Genomic DNA, 19,492 nt, shown 5'->3' on the forward strand with positions numbered 1-19,492 from the left:
TGCTGAGCACCCAAGGAAAGCATTGAGCCCCCAGGAAGGTGCTGAGCCCCTAAGGAAAGCACTGAGACCCCCAGGAAGGTGCTGAGCCCCCAAGGAAAGCATTGAGCCCCTCAGGAAGGTGCTTCCATTCATGTTTGCCATACTTCCAGAAAATCAGAATCTGGTGTATTCAGAGAGATTTATTTTCAATTACAGGTTAAGGCTGAGACATGAAATAGCACCGGGCCTGGAAGTAATGCATAAATCCTGCAACAAATCCACGTATCTCAGCTCCATATAATAAGATTTTATTGATTGCTATATTGTATCTGTCAGAATAAAACTCTGTTAATGCGTGCATCGGGATGGAGAAGACAGAGAGCTTGGTGGTGGTGGAATCTGATTCAGGAATCAATGCAGTTTGATTAATAAGTCGTTAAGAAAGTAAGAGTTATTTAACTTGTTTGAGGAACGTTTCAAAATGATGACTCGTCTTTTAACTTGCTTTCTTCAAGCTGCCTTTAAGAAAACAATGCCGTCGCTGTTTTCCACATTGTCAAGTTCTCTTTCTTCTCTTCCTCTTCCCTTCCTGTACTCTCTTCCCTTCCTCTTCTATTCTTTTTCATCCCTTCCTCTTCTCCTCCTCTTTCTGTTCTTCTCCTCTTCCTCTTCTTCTCCTCCTCTTCTCTTCATCTTTCTCTTTCTCTTCTCATTCTGTTCTCTTCCCTCTCTCCTCCCATGGCTCCAGCACAGCACTTTACCCAGCCCATGCCCATCTCTGGAGGCAGGCAGGTGTTTCCCTGCCAAGGGAATTACTTATATTTGTGGGAGTAGCACTGACACCTGAAACAGAAAACACTTTTGCTAGATCAAGGCAGATTATAAATAGAAATGCATCTCATTAGCATCCTAATCTGCAGGTTTTCTGTTTGTTTGCAGTGTCTCTCCTAGTCACACATTCAGTGAATGCAAATTCTGTTTTTTTAATAATGATTCCTTAATTAGGATGTGTTGCAGGTAGAATCAGACCGGCGTGAGCAGTGGCACCCACAGGGCAGCCCTGTGCAGGACAGCAGCAACATGGGCCCAGACCTCCTCCAGCCCTCACTGAGGAGGTGTTTCTATGCACAAAGAAGTTTATTCTTTCTCTGGGAGCAATAAGGAGACAACAGTCAGGTTTGCCTGATGGTTGGAAGCCCGATGGCCATTGGAGCACAGTGAGATGAAGCCCGTGTGTTTCCATGTCTGCTCATGGAAGCAGTGTTTCCAGCGGTCCAGGGAGTGACTTTGGGTTTTTGTAGCTGTAAATGAGAGCAGCTTTTGGCATAGAACTTGTTTACTCTTCCACGAGGTTGCAGCAAGCATTGTGGATGCCAACCATTGAGTGTTCGAGAACCTCCAGTGCCCAGGGTCCAACATCAGAGGGTCGGAGCAGTCAAGTGCAGGGCAGTGGGAACAGCAGGTGCCCACACCTCCCAAACCCAGGCTCTGCTTTCAGCCTTTCCCTCCCGGGTGTGCTCTGTGCTTTGCTGTTGCAGCACTTGGAGGAGAAGGGCTCACTCCATTGTGACCACTGGGGATGTCTGCCCTTCCCATCGTGGGGATGGATGCGCAGAGCCCCATCCCAGCTCTGGCCGGGTTGTATTGCAGAGCTCTGCAAGCCTGATGAAACAAGAGAGCTGCAGGCTCACCTGTGGGCTAGGAGGGCAACCGGAGGTAGCAGGAGAGAGCACAGAATGCATGAAGAAATGAGCAGTGCTCCTCCTGGCACCAGACCTGGTTGCTTGCACCAAGAATCCTGCCGCTGCTCAAGGCTGGCTTATGACCAGTGGTGTTACGCTGTAAGCAGAAGTGTAGGCTTTGGTATCTTTAAGCAAACAACTCAAGCAGATATCCTGCTGCATATCCCATTGCTGCCTCTCCAGTCAACATCCTTTCTTCGTTATCTCTGCTTTATTTAATAATCCATCTCACAAGGGGCCAGGACGGGTTGCCGCCCGGAGAAGAGGCGTTGCATTCCTTAGCTCAGGAGTAATTGATCCCTCAGCTGTTGTGCAGAGGGGCAGAAACCAAAGCAGAGGGGTTGTGCCTGATGTTTTTATGAGCACAATCACCATTTTCAGCCGTGCACGCATGGTTACCTCGCTCTGCAGTGCTCCCCAGCTGAGCAGCAGCCGTGTTCTGCTGGGCTGCCGCACCTTGCAGCGTTCACTTATTTATTACTCTTCGAGTTTTCTTTTTCATCTCGTTGTCTGCAGGGATTTCTATAAATATTTAAATGCTAATGTGGAAAGAAAAAAAAAAAGAAGCGTTTCTCATTTTTACTTACCCGTTTTCTTTTCAGGCTTGTCCTCTGGGCAAACCCATCTGCAGTAACTCTGGCTGTGTGTGGGGGGGTCCCTCCGCCCAGCCTGCTCCTATCAGTCACCCAAGAGCTCCTGCTAATGATGAGCCTACAAGGCCCTGCCTGGCTGGCTTAAGGGAGCATTGAAAGGTTGGGCTGGTTTATCTGCTGCTTTCTCTGGTTGAAATGGAGTGCCTTTAGAGCAGGGTGCGAAGCCGTGGTGTGGGATGGATATTAGGAAATGTGGATTCTCCCAGCAGCACTGTGCTGTGAATGGTGGGGTCACCAACCCTGGGGTGTCTCAGAACTGCAGAGGTGCAGCACTGAGGGATGTGGTTATGGGCGCTGTGGGATGTGTTGGGGTTGGGCTTGGGAACTGTAGGAGTCTTTTCCAACCTGAATGATTGGGTGATTCTGAGATTCCTTGAGAAAATGGGGCAGTGTCGTGCCCAGCCAACACAGCTGGGCAGTGTGGACAAACCCATCATTGGGTCCAAATAACAGAGAAGTCTCACTGTGGTGGCACAGGACATGGCACCTGTGGCTGGGTTGGGATGCAGGACGCAGCAGGGGATTTATATTGAGTGAGCTGCAGGGCAGTAATGGAGCTGAGAGAGCCAGCAAGCTCTGAGGGGAGACCTGGGTACAGTGTGAGGTCAGCAAGCATCATCCTGGCATCTTGCTCTGCTGCAACGAGCTCCAGAAGCTGTAAGACTGCAGCTGGGCAGGGGAGGGATCACTGATGTATCAGCAAGACAAGGCCAGCAGCAGGTCCCCAGTGTGCCTTGGGAGCAGCGCGTGGAGCAGGGCTCAGGATCACCACCCAGCAATCAGGTTTCTCTTATCTGCAGCTCTCTCCTTGCAGGTAGCAGCTCCATCTGTGCTCAGCGAGCGGTGCCTTGCTAGCACGGCACTTTGGGAGATGCCCTTGGGTGCAGTTTTGTTCCAGGTGGAAATGCCAGGGGAGGTTGTGCAGCCTTTCATCTCTGCAGGGCTCTGCCCTTTCTCACCACGCAGCTCCGCCGCACGCAGAATGCAAACAGACAATCCCTGCACGGAGCGTGACACGAATTCATTCCAGGCTGAGCAGGGTTTTCTTTTTTTTTTTTCCTTGTTTTTCCTTTTCCCAGTGCTGCGTGCAGGAGTTTGGAAGTGGGGAATCGGCTGCTGAGCTCACAGCTCTTGGGGTGGGCAGGCAGGGTGGGCAGGGGTCCATCCTCTGCCCGTGTGCCATCAGTGCTGGTGGGAGCCAGGCGCGTGCACAGGGAGGTGAGGATGCCCCTGAGCTGCAAATCTCGTTGGCAATTTTATTATGTAAATAAATGGTGCTTGCACATCCACCTGCTGCTGCTGCTCGTGCTGGTGAGCGTGGCGAGGTACGCAAACAAACAGCGATTCTGCTCCAGTGGATTTATTTCCTTTCTTGTGAGCCATTAAATCTCCTCCAGGTTTTGTGCCGGTACCGATCTGCAGCAGCCTCACAGCCCAGCTTTGCCTCAATGGTCTGCAAAGGGTGACAGTCACCCATCATCCCCCATTGTTGTGAGCACCCTGCCCCACATATGGGGGCACTTTAGGACGTCTGTCTTTGCTGCAGACTCCCACCATCCCCATACCTGATCCCGTTGGCAGCTCAGGCAGCAGCAAACCCCCCCAGTGCTGGGCTGGGTGAAGGCAAAACCCTCATCTGGGAAATAGGGGAGTCCTCACCCTGACCTCAGGGAGCAGAGCGCTGAGCCCCGGGGGGTGAAACTCTGCCTGTGGAGGGGGTCTGGGCTGCAGGTTGGGCTGCAGAACCCGCTCCCTTTGGAGGGGCTTTTGCACTTCACCCAAGCAAACCAGAGCCCTGGGAGATGCTGTGGAGGGAGATGATTTCCTCATTAATAATTGCTGCGTTATCCATATGCATGCATTTCGTAAAGAAGTCCCAGCTTCCCCCTCCCCTGCTTTCTTTCCCCCTCCAGCAGCTTTGATGCGTTATTAATGCTCGCAGCACAAACCAGCCACTGCCCTTGGTGTGCTGGCAGCTGAGGGAGCCCTGAGCTCAGTGGTGGAGCAGGGGAGGAGTGGGGCAAGGCAGCCAGACCTCAGCTCCGTCCTGCCCTGCATCACCCTGCTGCATGTCAGCAGTTCTGTCCGAGCAGCACCTCGCTCCAGCACCCCTGCATGAGGAGATGCTGCAGCCAGCTTGACTCTTGGCACACGGCTTGGATTCTGGGCCCCTCCATCTCTGTTCTCCTCCTGGCACTGGTGTAGCTGTGGCTGTTGATCATTTGGGAGTTTTGCACATTTGGGACATTCCACCTGCACGTTTGGAGGGGAGGATGCTGAGAGGCTCCTTTGTGCACGCTGAATGCAATGCTGAATGCACGGGAGAGGTGAGCAGAGAATCCCCTGCACCCAGGGCAGTTAACCTGCACGAGGCCCTGTTCCACACAGAGCCCCAATCCCACATTTCAGAGGTGCTAATTGCTGCTAATTAGCTACAACTTGTTCTCTAACCTCTGGAGCAGCCTGTTCGTAGCCAAGATGTCTGTCAGCAGTGACACGCATTATTCATCCCGATGCCATAAATCAACCTGTAGTTGCTCCTGCTATTTAGTCACAGCGTTTCGTTAGGTAGGTGCGTGTTCATGCGTCGCCCTCAGAGCCTCCAATGGACCCCAGCACAGCACGCAGTGACCTGCACTGCAGCGAGCAGCGCGGGGTCAGAGCTTTATGCACACAGAGCTGCTCCCCAGAGCTGGGGGGTTTGCCATCTCCAAGGAGGTAACGGGAGCAGCTCCTGCGTGTCCACGCATCGCCGTGTGCTCCGTGCCTCCCTCTCCCATTGCTCCATAAATAAATTCCCCCAGTCCGTCCCGGCACACTGTATCAATCTTGTTTAATAGACTGGAAAGCTTATTGCGTGGCGGCAGGTCGCGAGGAGTGTCGAGGTGATGGATTGCGCCTTCCCGCAGCCGAGCGTCGTTGATGTATAATGAAATATTGATGATTTATTCCAGCTAATAAACCGGAGTGAAGTGTGTGATGTATGCGAGCAGATGGGGGATCTATCGACGCGCTTTGCATTGTGCAGGGGGAGGGAAAGGTGTGCGTGTCCGCAACGCGTGCGCGTATCACGCAGCCCCGTCCCTCGGGGTGGGCACTTTGCTGGGGGGGCTGGGTTAATTCCCACAGGAGTCCTTCAGCGCTCACCTGCTGATTGCCTGTCCGCCCCCCTCTCCTCCCACGGCTGCTCTCAAGCAGCGGGATGAGATCCCTGAGCATTGCAAGCTGGGGCTGTGCTGGGAGCTCGCGCCGGGAGGGATGGATGGGCTGCAGGGGTGGCATTGCCATAGAATCATAAAGCCGTGGAATGGCGGGGGAGGAAGGGGCCTTGAAGGTCGTGGAGCTGTGGGATGGTTGGGTTGGACGGACCTTCCAGATCATAGAGTCACAGGACGGACCCTCCAAGGTCCTCAAAGATCATGGAGCTGTGGAACGGGTTCTCCATTGGCTGTGCTCTGTAAATCTGACTTCAGTGCCTGGGTTTTCCCAGCTCAGCCCTGGCTCTGCATCCCAACCCAGTCCCTGCTCTGCTGGGCTCACCTGAAGGGCTTCCTTTTGTGCATTTCTTCTGTCTCAGAGCTCCTCCAGCATTTCATTTCTCCAGCCAAAGCATTCTCTCGGTCAGCAGTTTGCCCAAAAGTTTGCTGATGGCACCTTTGATGTTGTAGCACTGCAGTGTTTGCCAGCAATGCGCTGACCATTGTGCAGGGCTGTTAGCATTTGTTCTGCAGCGCTGCTCCATGCAGTCTTCTGTTCAGCCTAGGGCTGCTGCTGGGAGACCTCTCTGCTTTGCAAACCAAAGGCCACGAGGGCTCTTCCACCTTTGCAACAAGCGCTTTGCAACTTGAAACATTGCAGAAATCTCTGGGCCTTGCATTTGGAAATAGTGTTTCCATTGCAGTAGGGTTTCCAAAGCGTGTGTGTGACTGTAGCAGTCACATCCAAGGAACTCTCTGTAATCAGCTTTTCCCTTATAAACAGAAGCACTTTCACCCCCAAAACCAAAGACGAAGCTTGTACGGTTGCTCGCCTTCCTTCAGTGCCCACTGGGCTGAGCACTGCGAGGTGGAGGTGTTCCATGGAGCTTCTCCATGTGGGCAGCACTTGGAGATGCCCGGCCCCATCCTGGGGCTCAGCACTGTGCCCCCGTGCCTCGCCAAGCCCCCTGCCCCCAGCTCAGCTTCCTCAACACACAGCAAAGCACATCGCCAGCACCTTGCAGACCAGATGCCCACTGAGCGTCTTGAAACAAATCCAAAGGCAGTGCTGATGGCTTCTGTCAGGGAAACAATAATCCCACGGCCTCGCAGCATCAGCTGCGCCCCGGCGCTGTGCCGCGTGCCTGAAGCTGCTGCTGCCTGCTGGCTTTGTTCCACGGGAGGAGCGAGGTGTGGGGTCACAGGATGCAGATTCACCAACCCGTTTCTCCATCCCCGTGTGGCTGTAATCGATGGCTGTGCCCCGAGGAGCTCACAGCGCCGCACAGAGAGGTGGCAGGGAGCAGCTGTGCCACAGCCAGAGCTGCTGGTGCAGGAACAGGGTGACATCCGTGTGCACCTCCTGCTCCTGTGCTGGGAATGCATGGGCAGCAGAGCACGGCTCTGGAGCTGGTGTCATCACACGGTGCTCCAAACCTCAACTGTCACCTCTGCCGTCTCCCGGGAGAAGGCACAGGGATGCTGGGAGCTGCCTTGGGCAGCAGGGAGACACAAAAGCAGAGATGTGCCACGAGGGTGAGGACGGGGGGCAGCACTGAGAGCCCCCCCCCAGCCCGTGCTGCCATCTGAAGGCACAGCCCCCTCCTCCTCACCCACCGCTTGGCGGAGGCGCTATTAGCAGGATGTGAGTAATCATCTTAAGTAGCTATCAAAGCGCAACAGCTTGTTAAGCATTTAGCCGGGCTGCGCTGCCGTGACCCCTCCTCAATCTTCCCGCAGCCCCCTCCCCCGTGCCAGCAGGAATTACCAGCACACACCCGCCCCCCCCAGGGCCCACCCCGGGGGGGGGATGGAGCCTCCAGTGGGGCACTCATCTTCCTAACTTTGCCCCCCCCCATCTGATTGCTCACTGCCGGTAGCCCGGCACCCGCCAGAAGGCTGGCACCCATCCGTGGGATCCCCGGGGAAGCTGTGTGGGATGGCGTGGGGGGCCCTCAGGGATCCCGCTTTGTGTTCCAGGGGACACGGCAGCCTACCACGACGGTGTTTACTGGATCAAGGGCCGCACCTCGGTGGACATCATCAAGAACGGGGGCTTCAAAATCAGCGCTCTGGAGGTGGAGCGGCAGCTGCTCGCACACCCGCACATCACAGGTAGGCAAGTGTGGGGCCACGGGGCGGCGCTGGGGCCGGTGCCTGCATTCCGCAGCCCGGCCCCGGGCTCAGAGCAGCTCCATCAGCCTTTGGAATGAGCCCCCAGCCCGTCAGCCCGCATGCTTTGCTCTGTCTGCAGACGTGGCCGTCATCGGACCCCCAGACATGGTGTGGGGGCAGCGGGTCAGCGCCGTGGTGCAGCTGCGCAGGGGGGAGATGCTGTCGGTGAAGGAGCTGAAGGAGTGGGCCAGGTGAGGGCTGCAGCACCCCGCACTCACTGCTTCCAGGCAGCAGCACTGATGAGCTGCCGGCGTGGCTGTAGCCACCAGGGTTGGGGCATTCACAGCGGGGGCCAAACAAAGAGCCCAAACCCTCGCTGTGCCGCTGGGGCTTTGCCAGGTCCCCCCTGTGCCACCTGGTGTCCCATTGGTGCTGAGGAGGGGATGGCTGTGGGCACTGCTCTCCCTCGCCCTGTCTCTCCACATTATTTCTCACGTCACTTCCATCTGCTCGGCCCTTCTCTCGCTCCCTGGCAGGAGACACATGTCCCTCTTCAGCGTGATTCATTCTGTGGCTCTCATGACACATATGGCAGCGGGGCCACGCCGACGGGCACACTTGGCACCTCGTGTCACCATCAGTGCCAGCACCCTACTGAGTGGCTGGGCACGGCACCAGCTGGTGACACACAGCACAGAAGGCAGAGCTTCCCTACTGTGTCCTGCAAAGGGCACGGGGACATCGTGCCACACCGCTGCCGTGCACAGCAGGACAGCTGTCAGCATCCTTGGGGACACGCAGTGGGGGCACACATAGAAGCAGCCCCCAGAGGTGGGCATCTCAGTAGTGAGGGGCTTCGGCTGGGCTCTAACAGCGTGTGCTCACACTGCAGGGACACCATGGCCCCCTACGCCATCCCCACTGAGCTGATCGTGGTGGAGGAGATCCCACGCAACCAGATGGGGAAAGTCAACAAGAAGGAGCTCCTGCAGCGCTTCTACCCGGCGTAGTGCGCAGCCTGGGAGCCCCATCCTCTGCCCCGAGGGCTCCCCGCTCCTCAGCATGGAGCAAAGCCCCCAAAAACGAGATGGGTGAACACACAGCAACCGCAAGGGAAGGTAATGGTGGCACGGAGCACTGTGCCCAGCTCACCCCAGCACAGGAGGGCTCCCAGCCCCGCTCCTGCTCGGCCCCGCTCCGATCCTTTGTGTTACGCCATCAGCGACGCAGTAAATTTTGTAACTCACCAAATAGATCAATATCAAATTATCATGTCTCACATTCATAACTCTTAAGCAAGCAACAATGGGGAGAGACAAGGTCACCGGAGAATAAATCGCAGCGAGGGCTCTTCACGATCCATCATTCCCGACAAGCCCGGCACCCAGCGCCGGCGCCGTGACAAGATCATTAATAAAACTCCACGGGAGCGCGATCGATGGCTCTGATGGATGATCACAGGTAGCAAATAGTGCAGAACACCTGGTTGTCACCCTGCAGTGAGGGGCTCACACGGCCCGGGGGTGTCCTCGTGTCCCCTACGGACGGGGTTGGCGATGTGAGGTCACGCCGCCTCCGTGCCCACTGAGCGAGGCAGAGTTTGGTGCGTGGAGCTGAGCGCCAGTGTGGGGATGCGTGTCCCAAAGCCAGGTGCTCTGCTCCCCCCGCATTGGGGGGGTGGGGCTGCATGCAACCCCCCCCCCCCTCCATTCCCCCCTGAGTCTCTCAGCACTTCACTTGCCAGCCACGTCTGCGTGGATGCTTCCATCATGTGTGCACAACCGTTCCATTACGTGTGGTGGCCACGGGCTGTGAAGCCATCCGTCTCCTTCACGGGGGGCTGTGTGGGGTGGCAGCAGGAGGGTGGGTGGGTGAGAGCAGACGGACGGATGGGGACGGGCCAGTGAGTGCCACCGTGTCCCCTCGGCCACCCCCAGCCCTGCTACCTCCAGGCTTCAGTGGATGGGAGCAGGGCAGCCTTCGTCCCACGTCCCCTCTCGCATGTCCCCAACCCATGTCCTATGTCTCATGTCCTTCTTCCATGTGCCATGTCTCGCCTCCTCTGTCCTATGTCCTATGTTCTTTGCACTGTCTCCTGTCCCCTGCCTCCGTGCCCCATTTCCTAACCTCCATCCCACAGAGCTTTGCAGTAGGTGCCCTGTGCTGTGGGAAGAGGGGGGACAGGGGAAGGGGGGTTTGAGTGTGGTTAAGGCACTCCCAAAAGGGAGAATTCCAGACGGGGATGCGGAACTGCCACTCCATGTCACCAAAACGCTGCACCTTCACCTGCCAGGGACAAAGGACAGGGGACACGGCCCCTCCCCAACCCTGGGGAGGGGGCATCGGCTGCAGCCCGTCCCCCCTCGGGCCGCTCCTGCTGCTCCCGCTGTGCTTCCCCCCGGGTGCGGGGACAGCGGTGGCCGGAGCGATGCTGCCACCTGGTGCCACCACCTCGCCGAGCTGTGGGGATGAGATGGGATGGGATGGGATGGGGATGGGGATGGGGATGGGGATGGGGATGGGGATGGGGATGGGGATGGGATGGGATGGGATGGGATGGGATGGGACGGGACAGGACGGGGTTGGGGGTCACGAGGGCAAGGACAATGTTGTTGGAGATGGGATGAGTTGATGAGAAAAAGAATATGATTGGGATGTCTGTGGGGATGGAGGTTCAATAGGGTTAGGAATGAGGATGATGGGGATGATGAGGATGGGACGTGGGTGATAGCAGGGATTGGGCTGTTGGGGATGAGGTGGGATCGATGGAGGCAGGACTGATGGGGACGAGGCTCATGGGATGGGGCTGAGAGGGGACGGAGTTGATGGGGATGGGGCTGATAGTGATGGAATTGACGGGGGCGAGATGGGGCTGATAATGTCAGTAGGGCTTTTGGAAATGGGATGGGATGGGATGGGATGGGATGGGATGGGATTGGATGGGATGGGATGGGATGGGATGGGATGGGATGGGATGGGATGGGATGGGATGGGATGGGGGTGAGGATAGGATGATGATGGGGATGGGACCGATGCTGTCAGGGCCGGGAAGGCCGCACCGCCCCCCTCCCACCCGCCCTGGCCCCCCGCCCAGCGCCCGCCGTCAGCACAGATGGCCCCGCACCTGTCCCGGCAACGCGGCCGCGGGGCGGGCGGGGCCGTTCCGGGAGGCGGAGGCGGGGGGAGGCCGGGCCCGGTGCAGAGCGAGGGGAGCAGAGGCGCTCTGCCCGCCCGCCCCGTCGCGGCATCCCCGGGGCGCACCCGGCGACAGCTGCCGCATTCCCCTCCCGAGCGCGGGGGGGATCCCGTACCCCACACCCCTCCCGTCGCCCCCCGCATCTCGGGACCCCCTCCCAAAGGCCGGCCCCGACCTCCCCGCTCCCCCCGCAGCCGTCCGCCACGTCGGGCCCCGCGGTGCGGGCGGGAGGAGAGGGGGGGGGGGAGCCGGGGCAGCTGCCGGCCGGCCGGGGGGGCCCGGCCCCTTCAGCACATGTGCTGTCACTCAGCCGTCCCCGCCGTTATTGTCGCTCCGGGCCGGGGCTGCGCCATGGGGCCCCCGCTGCTGCTCGCCTGCCTGCTCGCCCCGCTCTGCGCCAGGGTAAGGGATGGGGCCGGGGGGTGGGGGGCAGCGAGGTGGTGCTGGGAGAGCGGTGGGGTTGGGGGGCGCGGAGCCCTGGCCCCCATCGATGCACTTTCCGGGGGGTGGAGGGGATGGGGTTTGGGAGCAGCGTGGTGTTTCTCACTCTGTATGTCAGAGAACAGTGAGATGGAGCTTGGGGGGGGCTTGAAATCACCTCACTGCCCTCATTACCCCCCCCGTCAGCGGTGCTGCCGGCCCCCCCACACCCCGCTGCCTGTGTAGAGCTCCTCAGTATGGCTTCAGCCCTGAGTACTGTGAGGCCACTGGGGCTCTGGTCTGGGCCTTGTAGCCCTGGGGGGGGCTGTCACACGGTGACTGTCCCCCACTGCACTGCCACCCCCTCCCCACCTGTCCTCAGCTCCCACAAAGGGGGCTGTGGGTCAGCCCCATCTCAGCCTCACTGCTGAGTTCTGCAGACCCCACAGCGCAGCTCTGCACCCCACTGTAACCACCCTGCAGCCCCCTGTAGCCCCCATGCCTCCCTACCCCCCCAGCCCTGTGTTCCTGACCCATGCAAACGCGTAACTCTTCTTCTTCCCCAACGTTCTCCCCCTGCAGGATGCCAGCGCAGCCCTGGGCAGCCCCCCTGGCTGGCGGCACCATGAGGGGTCCCGGCGGGTAAAGAGGGCCTGGGTGATCCCCCCCATCAGCATCTCCGAGAACCACAAACGCATCCCACACCTCCTGGTGCAGGTAGGCAGGGCCAGGGGGGATGGAAAGACCCCCATGGCATGGGGGAGGACAGCCCCCAGCCCCATCGCCGCTCCTCCCCGCACAGATAAAGTCAGACAAGCAGCAGCCCGGGGGGGTGATCTACAGCATCAAGGGGCCGGGGGTGGATGAGGAGCCCCTGGGCATCTTCTCCATCGACAAGTTCAGTGGCAAAGTGTTCCTCAACGCCACGCTGGACCGCGAGCAGAACGACCGGTTCCGGGTAAGGACGCTGCGCAGCCCCGTGCCCCCCCTGCCCTCAGCTGCATCCCCAACCCCGGGGCTCTGTGTGCCCACAGCTGAAGGCCTTCGCGCTGGACCTGGGGGGCACAACGCTGGAGGACCCCACGGACCTGGAGATCATCGTGGTGGACCAGAACGACAACCGGCCGCTGTTCCGCCACGACGTCTTCACCGGGCGCGTGGTGGAGGGGGCTGCGCCAGGTGGGTCTGAGCTGGGGGGGTGTCGATGGGTTGGGGGGCGCAACCCTGCCCCATAAGTGGTCCCCCAGCCCCGTGGTGATGGCAGGGACCTGCGTGCTGACGGTGGAGGCCACTGATGCCGACGACCCCGAGACGGACAACGCGGCGCTGCGGTTCTCCATCCTGGAGCAGGGCCATGGGGAAATGTTCAGCATCAACGCCTCCAGTGGGGAGATCTGCACCGCGAAGGACGGCCTGGACCGTGAGGTGTGTGTGTGGGGGGGGGGGATTCCACAGCCATGTGTGGGGCCAGATGTGGTGTGGGGGGGCTCCACGGACTGTGGGCTCAGTGCCATCCCCTTCCTCGCAGGCCGTGGGGGTGTACAACCTGACCCTCCAGGCAGCTGACATGTCCGGGGATGGGCTGACCACCACCGCCACCGCCGTCATCTACCTGGAGGACATCAACGACAACGCTCCCGAGTTCACCAAGGAGGAGGTGGGCAGAGCTGGGCTGGGTGTGGGGCCGCAGCCCCCCGCTTGGTGCCGACTCCTCTCCCTGTCCCCCAGTTCTCCATGGAGGTGGAGGAGCAGGCGGTGGGTGTGGAGGTGGGCCGAGTGCTGGTGCACGATAAGGACCTGGCCGGATCTGCCAACTGGGCGGCCAAGTTCACCATCCTGGAGGGCGACCCCGAGGGGGCGTTTGCCATCCGCACCGACCCCCACACCAACGACGGCGTGCTGTCCGTGGCCAAGGTGTGCAGCAGGGCGGCAGGCTTTGGGGACGCGGGCAGGCACGGCGCAGCCGCTGATCCCACACCCCCCCCTCTCACCCCGTGCAGCCGCTGGACCACGAGGTGCGGGACCGCTTCCAGCTGACGGTGTCGGTGCAGAACCAGCGGCCGCTGGAGGCGGGGGTCGCGAGCAGCCCGCGGGCGGTGGCCACGGTGCGGGTGCGGGTGCGGGACGTCAACGAGGCGCCCGTCTTCCGCGAGAACCCGCGGCGCGTCAGCGTGCTGGAAGGGACCCCCCCGGGCACCGCCGTCACCACCTACACCGCCAGCGACCCCGACACGCGCCGCCTGCAGACCCTGACGTGAGCGTGCGGGGGGGGGGGGGGGGGGGGGGGGGGAAACGCGCGGCGTCTTCGGGTGCGCACGTGGAGGGGGCGCAACGTAACGCCGGCGTTCCTCGCCCCGGCGCCGACAGCTACGCGCTGTTGTACGACCCTGCGGGATGGCTGCAGCTCGACCCGCGCTCCGGCACCGTGCGGACCCAGCGGGAGCTGCGGGACCCGTCCGCCTTCCTGCAGGGCGGTTGGTACATCGCGCTGCTGCTCGCCCGCGATGACGGTGACAGTCCCTTCGCCCTCCCCACCCCCCACCCCCCCCCCCGCGCGGTGGGGGGGGGGCGCGGGGCGGGGGGGGGGGGGGGGGGGGGGCCCGCCCACCCGCCTGTTTGGGCCACGGCCACGCTGTCCATTGAGATCGTGGAGGTGAACGCCCACGCTCCGCAGCTGCAGCCGCCGTCGGGGGCGGTGTGCGGGCGGCCGGGCCGGGGGGGGACCCTTCTGCTGGGGGCCAACGACCGGGACCGGCCCCCCCACGGAGCGCCCTTCCACTTCCAGCTCAGCCCCCAGCACCCGCAGCTCGCCCGCAACTGGAGCGTCACCCGCTTCAACGGTGAGGGAGTGGGGGAAGGGGGTCGGGGGGCCGCCATGCTGGGCTGATCTCGCTGACCCCGTGCCCCTCCATCCCCCCGCAGTGACGCACGCGGTGCTGGCCGTGCTGGCAGAGTTGCCCGCCGGGCCCTACTCGCTGCCGCTGCTACTGCGGGACTCCGGCACCCCCCCCCGGGAGCAGCAGCAGCTGCTCAACGTCTCCGTGTGTCCCTGCGGCCGCGACGGGCTCTGCGATGACGGGGTCCTGGCGGCCGCCACAGCCGGTGTCGGGGTCGCCCTGGAGGCTCTCGTGATCATCGTCGGCAGCGCCGTCCTCCTTCTCAGTGAGTGGCACCGCAGAGCCCCCCCCCACCCCCCCACCGCCCCATCCCACCGCAACCCCAGCCCCACTTTTGCACCCGCACGGCCCCCACGTCACTCCAACCCCTTATCTCCATCCCTGCCACCCAACCCCTCACCTGCATCCCGCTTCACTCGCGCCTCCACCCGACCCCCCCACCCTCTATCCCGCAGTGTTGGTTCTGCTGGGGGCCGCGCAGGTCCGGAGCCGCCGCCGGGCGCAGCGGCGGGGTTTGCTGCAGCGCTGGGGGGACGACGTACGGGACAACGTGCTCAACTACGACGAGCAGGGAGGCGGCGAGGAGGACCAGGTGGGGGCACCGGGCCGGGGGTCGGTGGGGGGGGGGGGGGGGGGGGTGGTCTCATCGCCCCCTTTCCGTCCCCGCAGGACGCCTACGATCTGACCCAGCTGCGGCACCCCCCGCCCCACGGCCGCCCCCCACTCCGCAGAGACGCCCCCCTGCGCTCCGCCACCCCCCCCGGCTCCTCCCGGCGCCCGCCCCGCGGCCCCTCCGACATCGAGGATTTCATCAACGAGGTGGGACGCGGCGCTGCCCCCCCCCTCCCGTGCCCGCCCCGTATCCCATGGGGCTGATGATGCCCCCCGGATCCCGCAGGGCTTGGAGGCGGCTGACAGCGATCCCAGCGTTCCCCCCTACGACACCGCGCTCATTTACGACTACGAGGGCTCGGGCTCGGCGGGCAGCGCGCTCAGCTCCATCGTCTCCAGCCTGACGGACGGGGATCAGGACTACGATTACCTGCGGGAGTGGGGGCCGCGCTTCCGCCGCCTGGCCGACCTCTACGGGCCGTGATGGAGCCCCGACCCCGTCTGGCAGCCGGGCAACGCGGTGGCTCTGAGCGCAGCGGGTGCCGCTGCCGGGCTCCGCACTGGGGAGGGTCTCCCCTCCATCCCCAATAAAGCTCCCACCCCCGGCTGTACCCCCCCGTGTACAAACAAAGGCACTTTTATTGGCAGCACGTCAGCACCCGCTGCATTCCTCTCTCCCCCCCTACCAACCCCCTCACCTGGGCATCACCCCCGCCCCAGGACTCCCAGCAGCGCTCCTCCCGAGGCAGGATCCGGCCCAGCGATGTGGGGGCCGGGGGGCACGCAGCTCTTTCGCAGCCCCAGGGCCACACGGGGATGGGGGGCTCGGAGAAGCGGGGGGGCTCAGAGCTGCGCTTGGCCACTGGGGGAGGGGTCTCTGCGTGCAGCCATCGCTGGGTTTGCCTCCTCCCCGCCTCGCGGCCAAGTAGCATTGGGAAGCCCCCTGGGGGCCGTGGCTACGTCTGGGTAGGGGGACTCGCAGGGCCGCGGCCCGATCCCAGCGCCCTTTGGGCAGAGGGGACGATGCGGGAATAGTCGTGGGGGATGCCGCGGGGGGCGAGCAGGGGGAGGTGGTCCTCGCGGGGGGGACGGCGGAAGAGGGGGGGCCGGCGCTGGTTCTCGCCCTCCTGCAGGGAATGGGGCAGGCGGCGGCCCTGGCTCTCGGGCAGCAGCATGATGCTGAGCACCGCCAGGATGGCGAAGGAGGCGAACACCAGGTGGTGCAGGAAGAACCCGCGGCTGCTGGCGACGGCGGCGATGGGGGCGGCCGCGGAGCCCACCAGGTTGGCCCCCACAACCAGGCCCAGCCCCGCGCCTCTGCGGGAGAAGAATGAGCTGAGAGTTGGGGCGTGGGGGGGGGGGGGGGCCCTCGGGGCGCCGCCGGGAGGGGGGGGTTGCGAACCGCTCACCTGACCACGGTGGGCAGCACCTCGCTGGCGAAGAAGATGCTGAGCATGGTGACGGCGTGCGAGGCGGTGACCCCCAGCACGGAAAGCATCAGCACGATGAGCTCCAGGAGGTCTGGGGGGGGGAGTGAGGGGGAGGGGAGCCGTGAGGGTGCAAACCTCGGCTCCCACAACCCACCCCCCCCACCACCGGCTCCTTACACTGTGTGAGCGCCAGCAGCAGCAGCGAGGCGGTGCCGGTCAGCACAGTGCACAGCAGCAGCACAGCGCGACGCCCGCAGCGCTCCGCGGTGACGCAGAGGAAAAGGCACGCGGCCGCTTCGGGGCCCCGCAGCGCGAAGTACGCGGGCAGGAAACGCGGGAGGTGCGGGGCCAGATTGCGGGTGAAGCAGTGCCGGATGCCGGAGCCGATGAACCTGCGGGGTGGGGATGGGGGGTGTGATGGGAAGGGTTGGGGACGGGGGTTTTGGAGAAGCCCGGTGCCCCTGCGCTCACGCGGTGAAGCCGAGGATGACGGCGTTCTTCCAGATGACCCTGGTGCCGAAGATCTCGCACACGCTGTGGTAGTGGGGCTGCGGGCACTGCTCTGCCAGCGCCTCCAGCTCTGCGTGGCACAGAGCTCAGAGCCGGCACGACACGTCGGGATGGGGAAGGGGGTCCCAACCACCCCCTCCGCCACGCACCCGCCATGGTGCTGCTCCGCTCCTCGGCCCCGCATCCGCCGCTCCCCGCCAGCGCCCGCAGCGTCTTCCTGGCCCGTTCCAGCTGCTGCGTGGCCAACAGCCAGCGCGGGGACTCGAGCAGCAGCGCCGGGCACCTGCGGGGCAGAGAGGGGGAGGCCCGCGGGGTGAGAAAGAGACTGTGAGAAAGGCACTGACCCCCCCGCTGCCACCGCCACCCCGTTCCTGGAAACCCTCAGCTCGAGATCTGAGCAAACGTTTACCCACGGCGCACGAGAGCCCCGCAGCCTTTGATGCCGAAGTGCGCAGGCAGCGGGCACCACCCGGCCCCGCTCCCCCCGTGCTCACCACCAACACGCTGCCAGCAGCGCCAGCACGGCCGTCACGGCGCCCTGCAGCACCCGCCAGTCCCGGCACAGCACCGCCAGCCCCGGCAGCAGCAGTTCTCCCGCCAGCCAGGAGAAGCCGGCGATCATCGTCACCTCCAGCCGGTGCGGGGGGTCACACAGCTCCAGCCCTGGCGTGAGACGTGGGGACAAATGGTGCAGGATGGGGGTCGTGGCCATGGGGGCGTCTGCACCCTGCGCGTCCCCGATTCCCACAGCATCCCACGGCATCCTGCACTCCACAGCACGCCACTTGCTGGAGCATCCTGCGCCCTGCAGGATCCCTCATCCCGCAGCCTCCCGCATCCCTCGTTATCCAGCACACCACTTGCTGGATCCCGCAGCAGCCCCCGCCACACAGCAGCCCGCACCCCACTCACGTGCCACGTAGAGGGATAGGAAGGCTCCGGCCAGCGCAGCCCCAAAGAGCAGCCGTGCCACCAGCACCATGACAAAGTCGATGGCCAACGCCACGCTGAGCCCCAGTGGCACCGCCAGCCCCACGGACACCAGGAAGGTGGGACGGCGGCCAAACCTGGGGGGGTGAAGGGGGGTGAGCTGGCTTGAGGGTCCTATGGGGGGATGCCCCACCAGCCCCCCGCCCCGCTACCTGTCGCAGGCCATGCCTGCAGCGATGCTGCCCAGCGCCCAGCCCAGCAGGTGCGTGGTTTGCTCCAGGGGCACCTTCCAACGTGCGGCACACACCAGGTCCCACTATGGGGGGAGGGGGAGTCCACAGTCTGGGGGGCTTCTGGGCACCCTCCATCCCATCCAAGGAGTGCCAGACCTCGGGAACGCCCTCCAGACCTTCTGAGGTCCCTTGGACGCCCACCCCGGACCCCAGGCCTCCCCAGAACTCCCAGCCCAGGATCCCTCAGGTACCCACAAACTGCAGGGGTTCCACCAGACTCTCCCAAGCCCCCCAGGCCCCAGGACTCTGCAGATCCCACTCACATCCAGAACCCCTCAGCTCCTCCCTAACTTAGGGAACCCCCCCAGACCCTTCCAACCCCTCCCCAATCCCAGCCCCTCCCCCCGCATCCTCCTGATCCCCTCAGAACTCAGGACCCCCTATGACCCCTCCACTTCCTTCTGAGCTCCCAAGGACCCTGGCTTCCCCTCTGTTCCAAACCCCCCAGGCCTCCCGTACGCCATTCACCCCCACCCCGAGACTCTTCCAATCCCTCAGCTTCCCCCAAATCCCATAGACCCTAAGGGCCCTAACCCCCAGAACGCAGGAACACCCCCCTGCCAGAACCCTCTCAATTCCCTCTCTGGCTTCAGCCCCGCACCCCAGATCCTCCCAAACCCCCCCAAAACTCAAGCAACCCTACAACCCTCCGCCACCCCCGACCTCCTCCAGGTACAAACCTATCCCAGACCCCCCAGATTCTTCCACATCTCCCCACGCTCGGATCCCCTCCATCCCCAAAACTTACACCTTTACACCCTCTTAACCCCCTCCCCAACCCCAGAGCTCCCCCAGATCCTCCCGAACCCACATCAAACTCAGCGGCCCCGATAAACCCAAACCCGGGCACATTCCCAAATCCCCTCAACCCTCCCCTTCCTCCGGCTTCCCCGCAGACCTCCGTGACCAGATTGGAACGCAGCCCGGCGGCGGGCATCGCGTAGTGCCACCCGCGGGTGCACGGCCCGGTGCCGTTGGGCGGAGCGGCGGTTCCGCGGTACCGGTACAGCTGGCACGGGCTCCATCCGGAGCGCAGTCGCGGCACGGCGGCGCGGAGCAGAGCGGGCCCCGCCAGGCGGCGCAGCGGCGGCGGCAGCAGCGCGGGGTCGGGGCGGCAGCGGTGCGGAGGTTCGACTCCCAGCGCCCAGCCCAGCGCCCAGCCCAGGGCCAAAGCCGCGCACGGAGCCCACCCCCCTGCCGCCCTCCGGCCCCGCGGCCGCCCGCCGCTGCCGCCGCCCCCACCCCCAGGTCCCGGTCCCGACGCCGCCGCCATCCGTTCGGCCCCGCAGGTGAGGGCGGGGACCGCCCGCTGTGCCCACCCCTGGGCCGGGCTCTGCTCCATCGCCCGCCCCCGAAGGACAGAAGTTCGGTTCGGGGCGTTTGGAGCCGCGCGATGTCTCGGGGTGGGGGGGCAGAAAAACAGCGAAGGGGGAACGGTGAAGCGGGGAGCAAAGTAGGGAGGGGGAAAGGGGAGAAAAGGGAAAGTTCTGTATCCGCGCTGGGGCGCTGAGCTCCGCG

General features: G+C 63.0%; 3 protein-coding genes across 5 annotated transcripts in view; 2 read left to right on the forward strand and 1 right to left on the reverse strand.

Annotated features, from left to right (window-relative positions):
* The window catches only part of ACSF3 (acyl-CoA synthetase family member 3), a 40,631-nt gene extending 31,676 nt beyond the window's left edge, over positions 1-8,955 (forward strand). For all 3 annotated transcript variants that reach the window (XM_042821308.1, XM_042821309.1, XM_042821310.1), the window contains 3 exons: positions 7,552-7,686; positions 7,826-7,937; positions 8,579-8,955. In XM_042821308.1, coding sequence (XP_042677242.1) covers positions 7,552-7,686; positions 7,826-7,937; positions 8,579-8,696 — 365 coding nt within the window. In that variant the 3' untranslated portion in view covers positions 8,697-8,955. The remainder of the gene's footprint in view (positions 1-7,551; positions 7,687-7,825; positions 7,938-8,578) is intronic.
* Positions 8,956-11,233: 2,278 nt separating this feature from the next.
* Positions 11,234-15,295, forward strand: CDH15 (cadherin 15). Its single transcript, XM_042821770.1, has 14 exons — positions 11,234-11,284; positions 11,885-12,019; positions 12,105-12,260; positions 12,337-12,481; positions 12,567-12,727; positions 12,831-12,959; positions 13,031-13,216; positions 13,303-13,556; positions 13,670-13,810; positions 13,904-14,142; positions 14,225-14,464; positions 14,655-14,791; positions 14,869-15,018; positions 15,098-15,295. The coding sequence occupies exons 1-14, from the start codon at positions 11,234-11,236 to the stop codon at positions 15,293-15,295; spliced, it is 2,322 nt and encodes a 773-aa protein (XP_042677704.1).
* Positions 15,296-15,767: 472 nt separating this feature from the next.
* SLC22A31 (solute carrier family 22 member 31) lies at positions 15,768-18,911 on the reverse strand. The gene is made up of 9 exons (XM_042821623.1): positions 18,873-18,911; positions 17,894-17,997; positions 17,664-17,818; positions 17,246-17,414; positions 16,901-17,034; positions 16,713-16,821; positions 16,419-16,633; positions 16,221-16,332; positions 15,768-16,128 (listed from the first exon to the last, which is right to left on the reverse strand). Exons 1-9 carry the CDS (start codon positions 18,909-18,911, stop codon positions 15,768-15,770), a joined length of 1,398 nt encoding a protein of 465 aa, XP_042677557.1.
* Between the last annotated feature and the right edge of the window lie 581 nt (positions 18,912-19,492).

This window comes from Centrocercus urophasianus, unplaced genomic scaffold (genome assembly GCF_019232065.1).
Source record: "Centrocercus urophasianus isolate 14NV4802_14NV808 unplaced genomic scaffold, USGS_Curo_1.0 seq_2, whole genome shotgun sequence".
NCBI classification, from domain to species: Eukaryota; Metazoa; Chordata; class Aves; order Galliformes; family Phasianidae; genus Centrocercus; species Centrocercus urophasianus.

Coding starts and splice junctions, on each gene's coding strand:
- CDH15 (XM_042821770.1), top strand. CDS start 11,234: ATGGGGCCCCCGCTGCTGCTCGCCTGCCTGCTCGCCCCGCTCTGCGCC. Junction 14,792..14,868: donor GAGGCGGCGAGGAGGACCAG/GTGGGGGCACCG, acceptor CCGTCCCCGCAG/GACGCCTACGATCTGACCCA. Junction 15,019..15,097: donor TCGAGGATTTCATCAACGAG/GTGGGACGCGGC, acceptor CGGATCCCGCAG/GGCTTGGAGGCGGCTGACAG.
- SLC22A31 (XM_042821623.1), bottom strand. CDS start 18,911: ATGCCCGCCGCCGGGCTGCGTTCCAATCTGGTCACGGAG. Junction 17,998..18,872: donor GTTCCAATCTGGTCACGGAG/GTCTGCGGGGAA, acceptor CTCCCCCCATAG/TGGGACCTGGTGTGTGCCGC. Junction 17,415..17,663: donor CCTATCCCTCTACGTGGCAC/GTGAGTGGGGTG, acceptor GTCTCACGCCAG/GGCTGGAGCTGTGTGACCCC.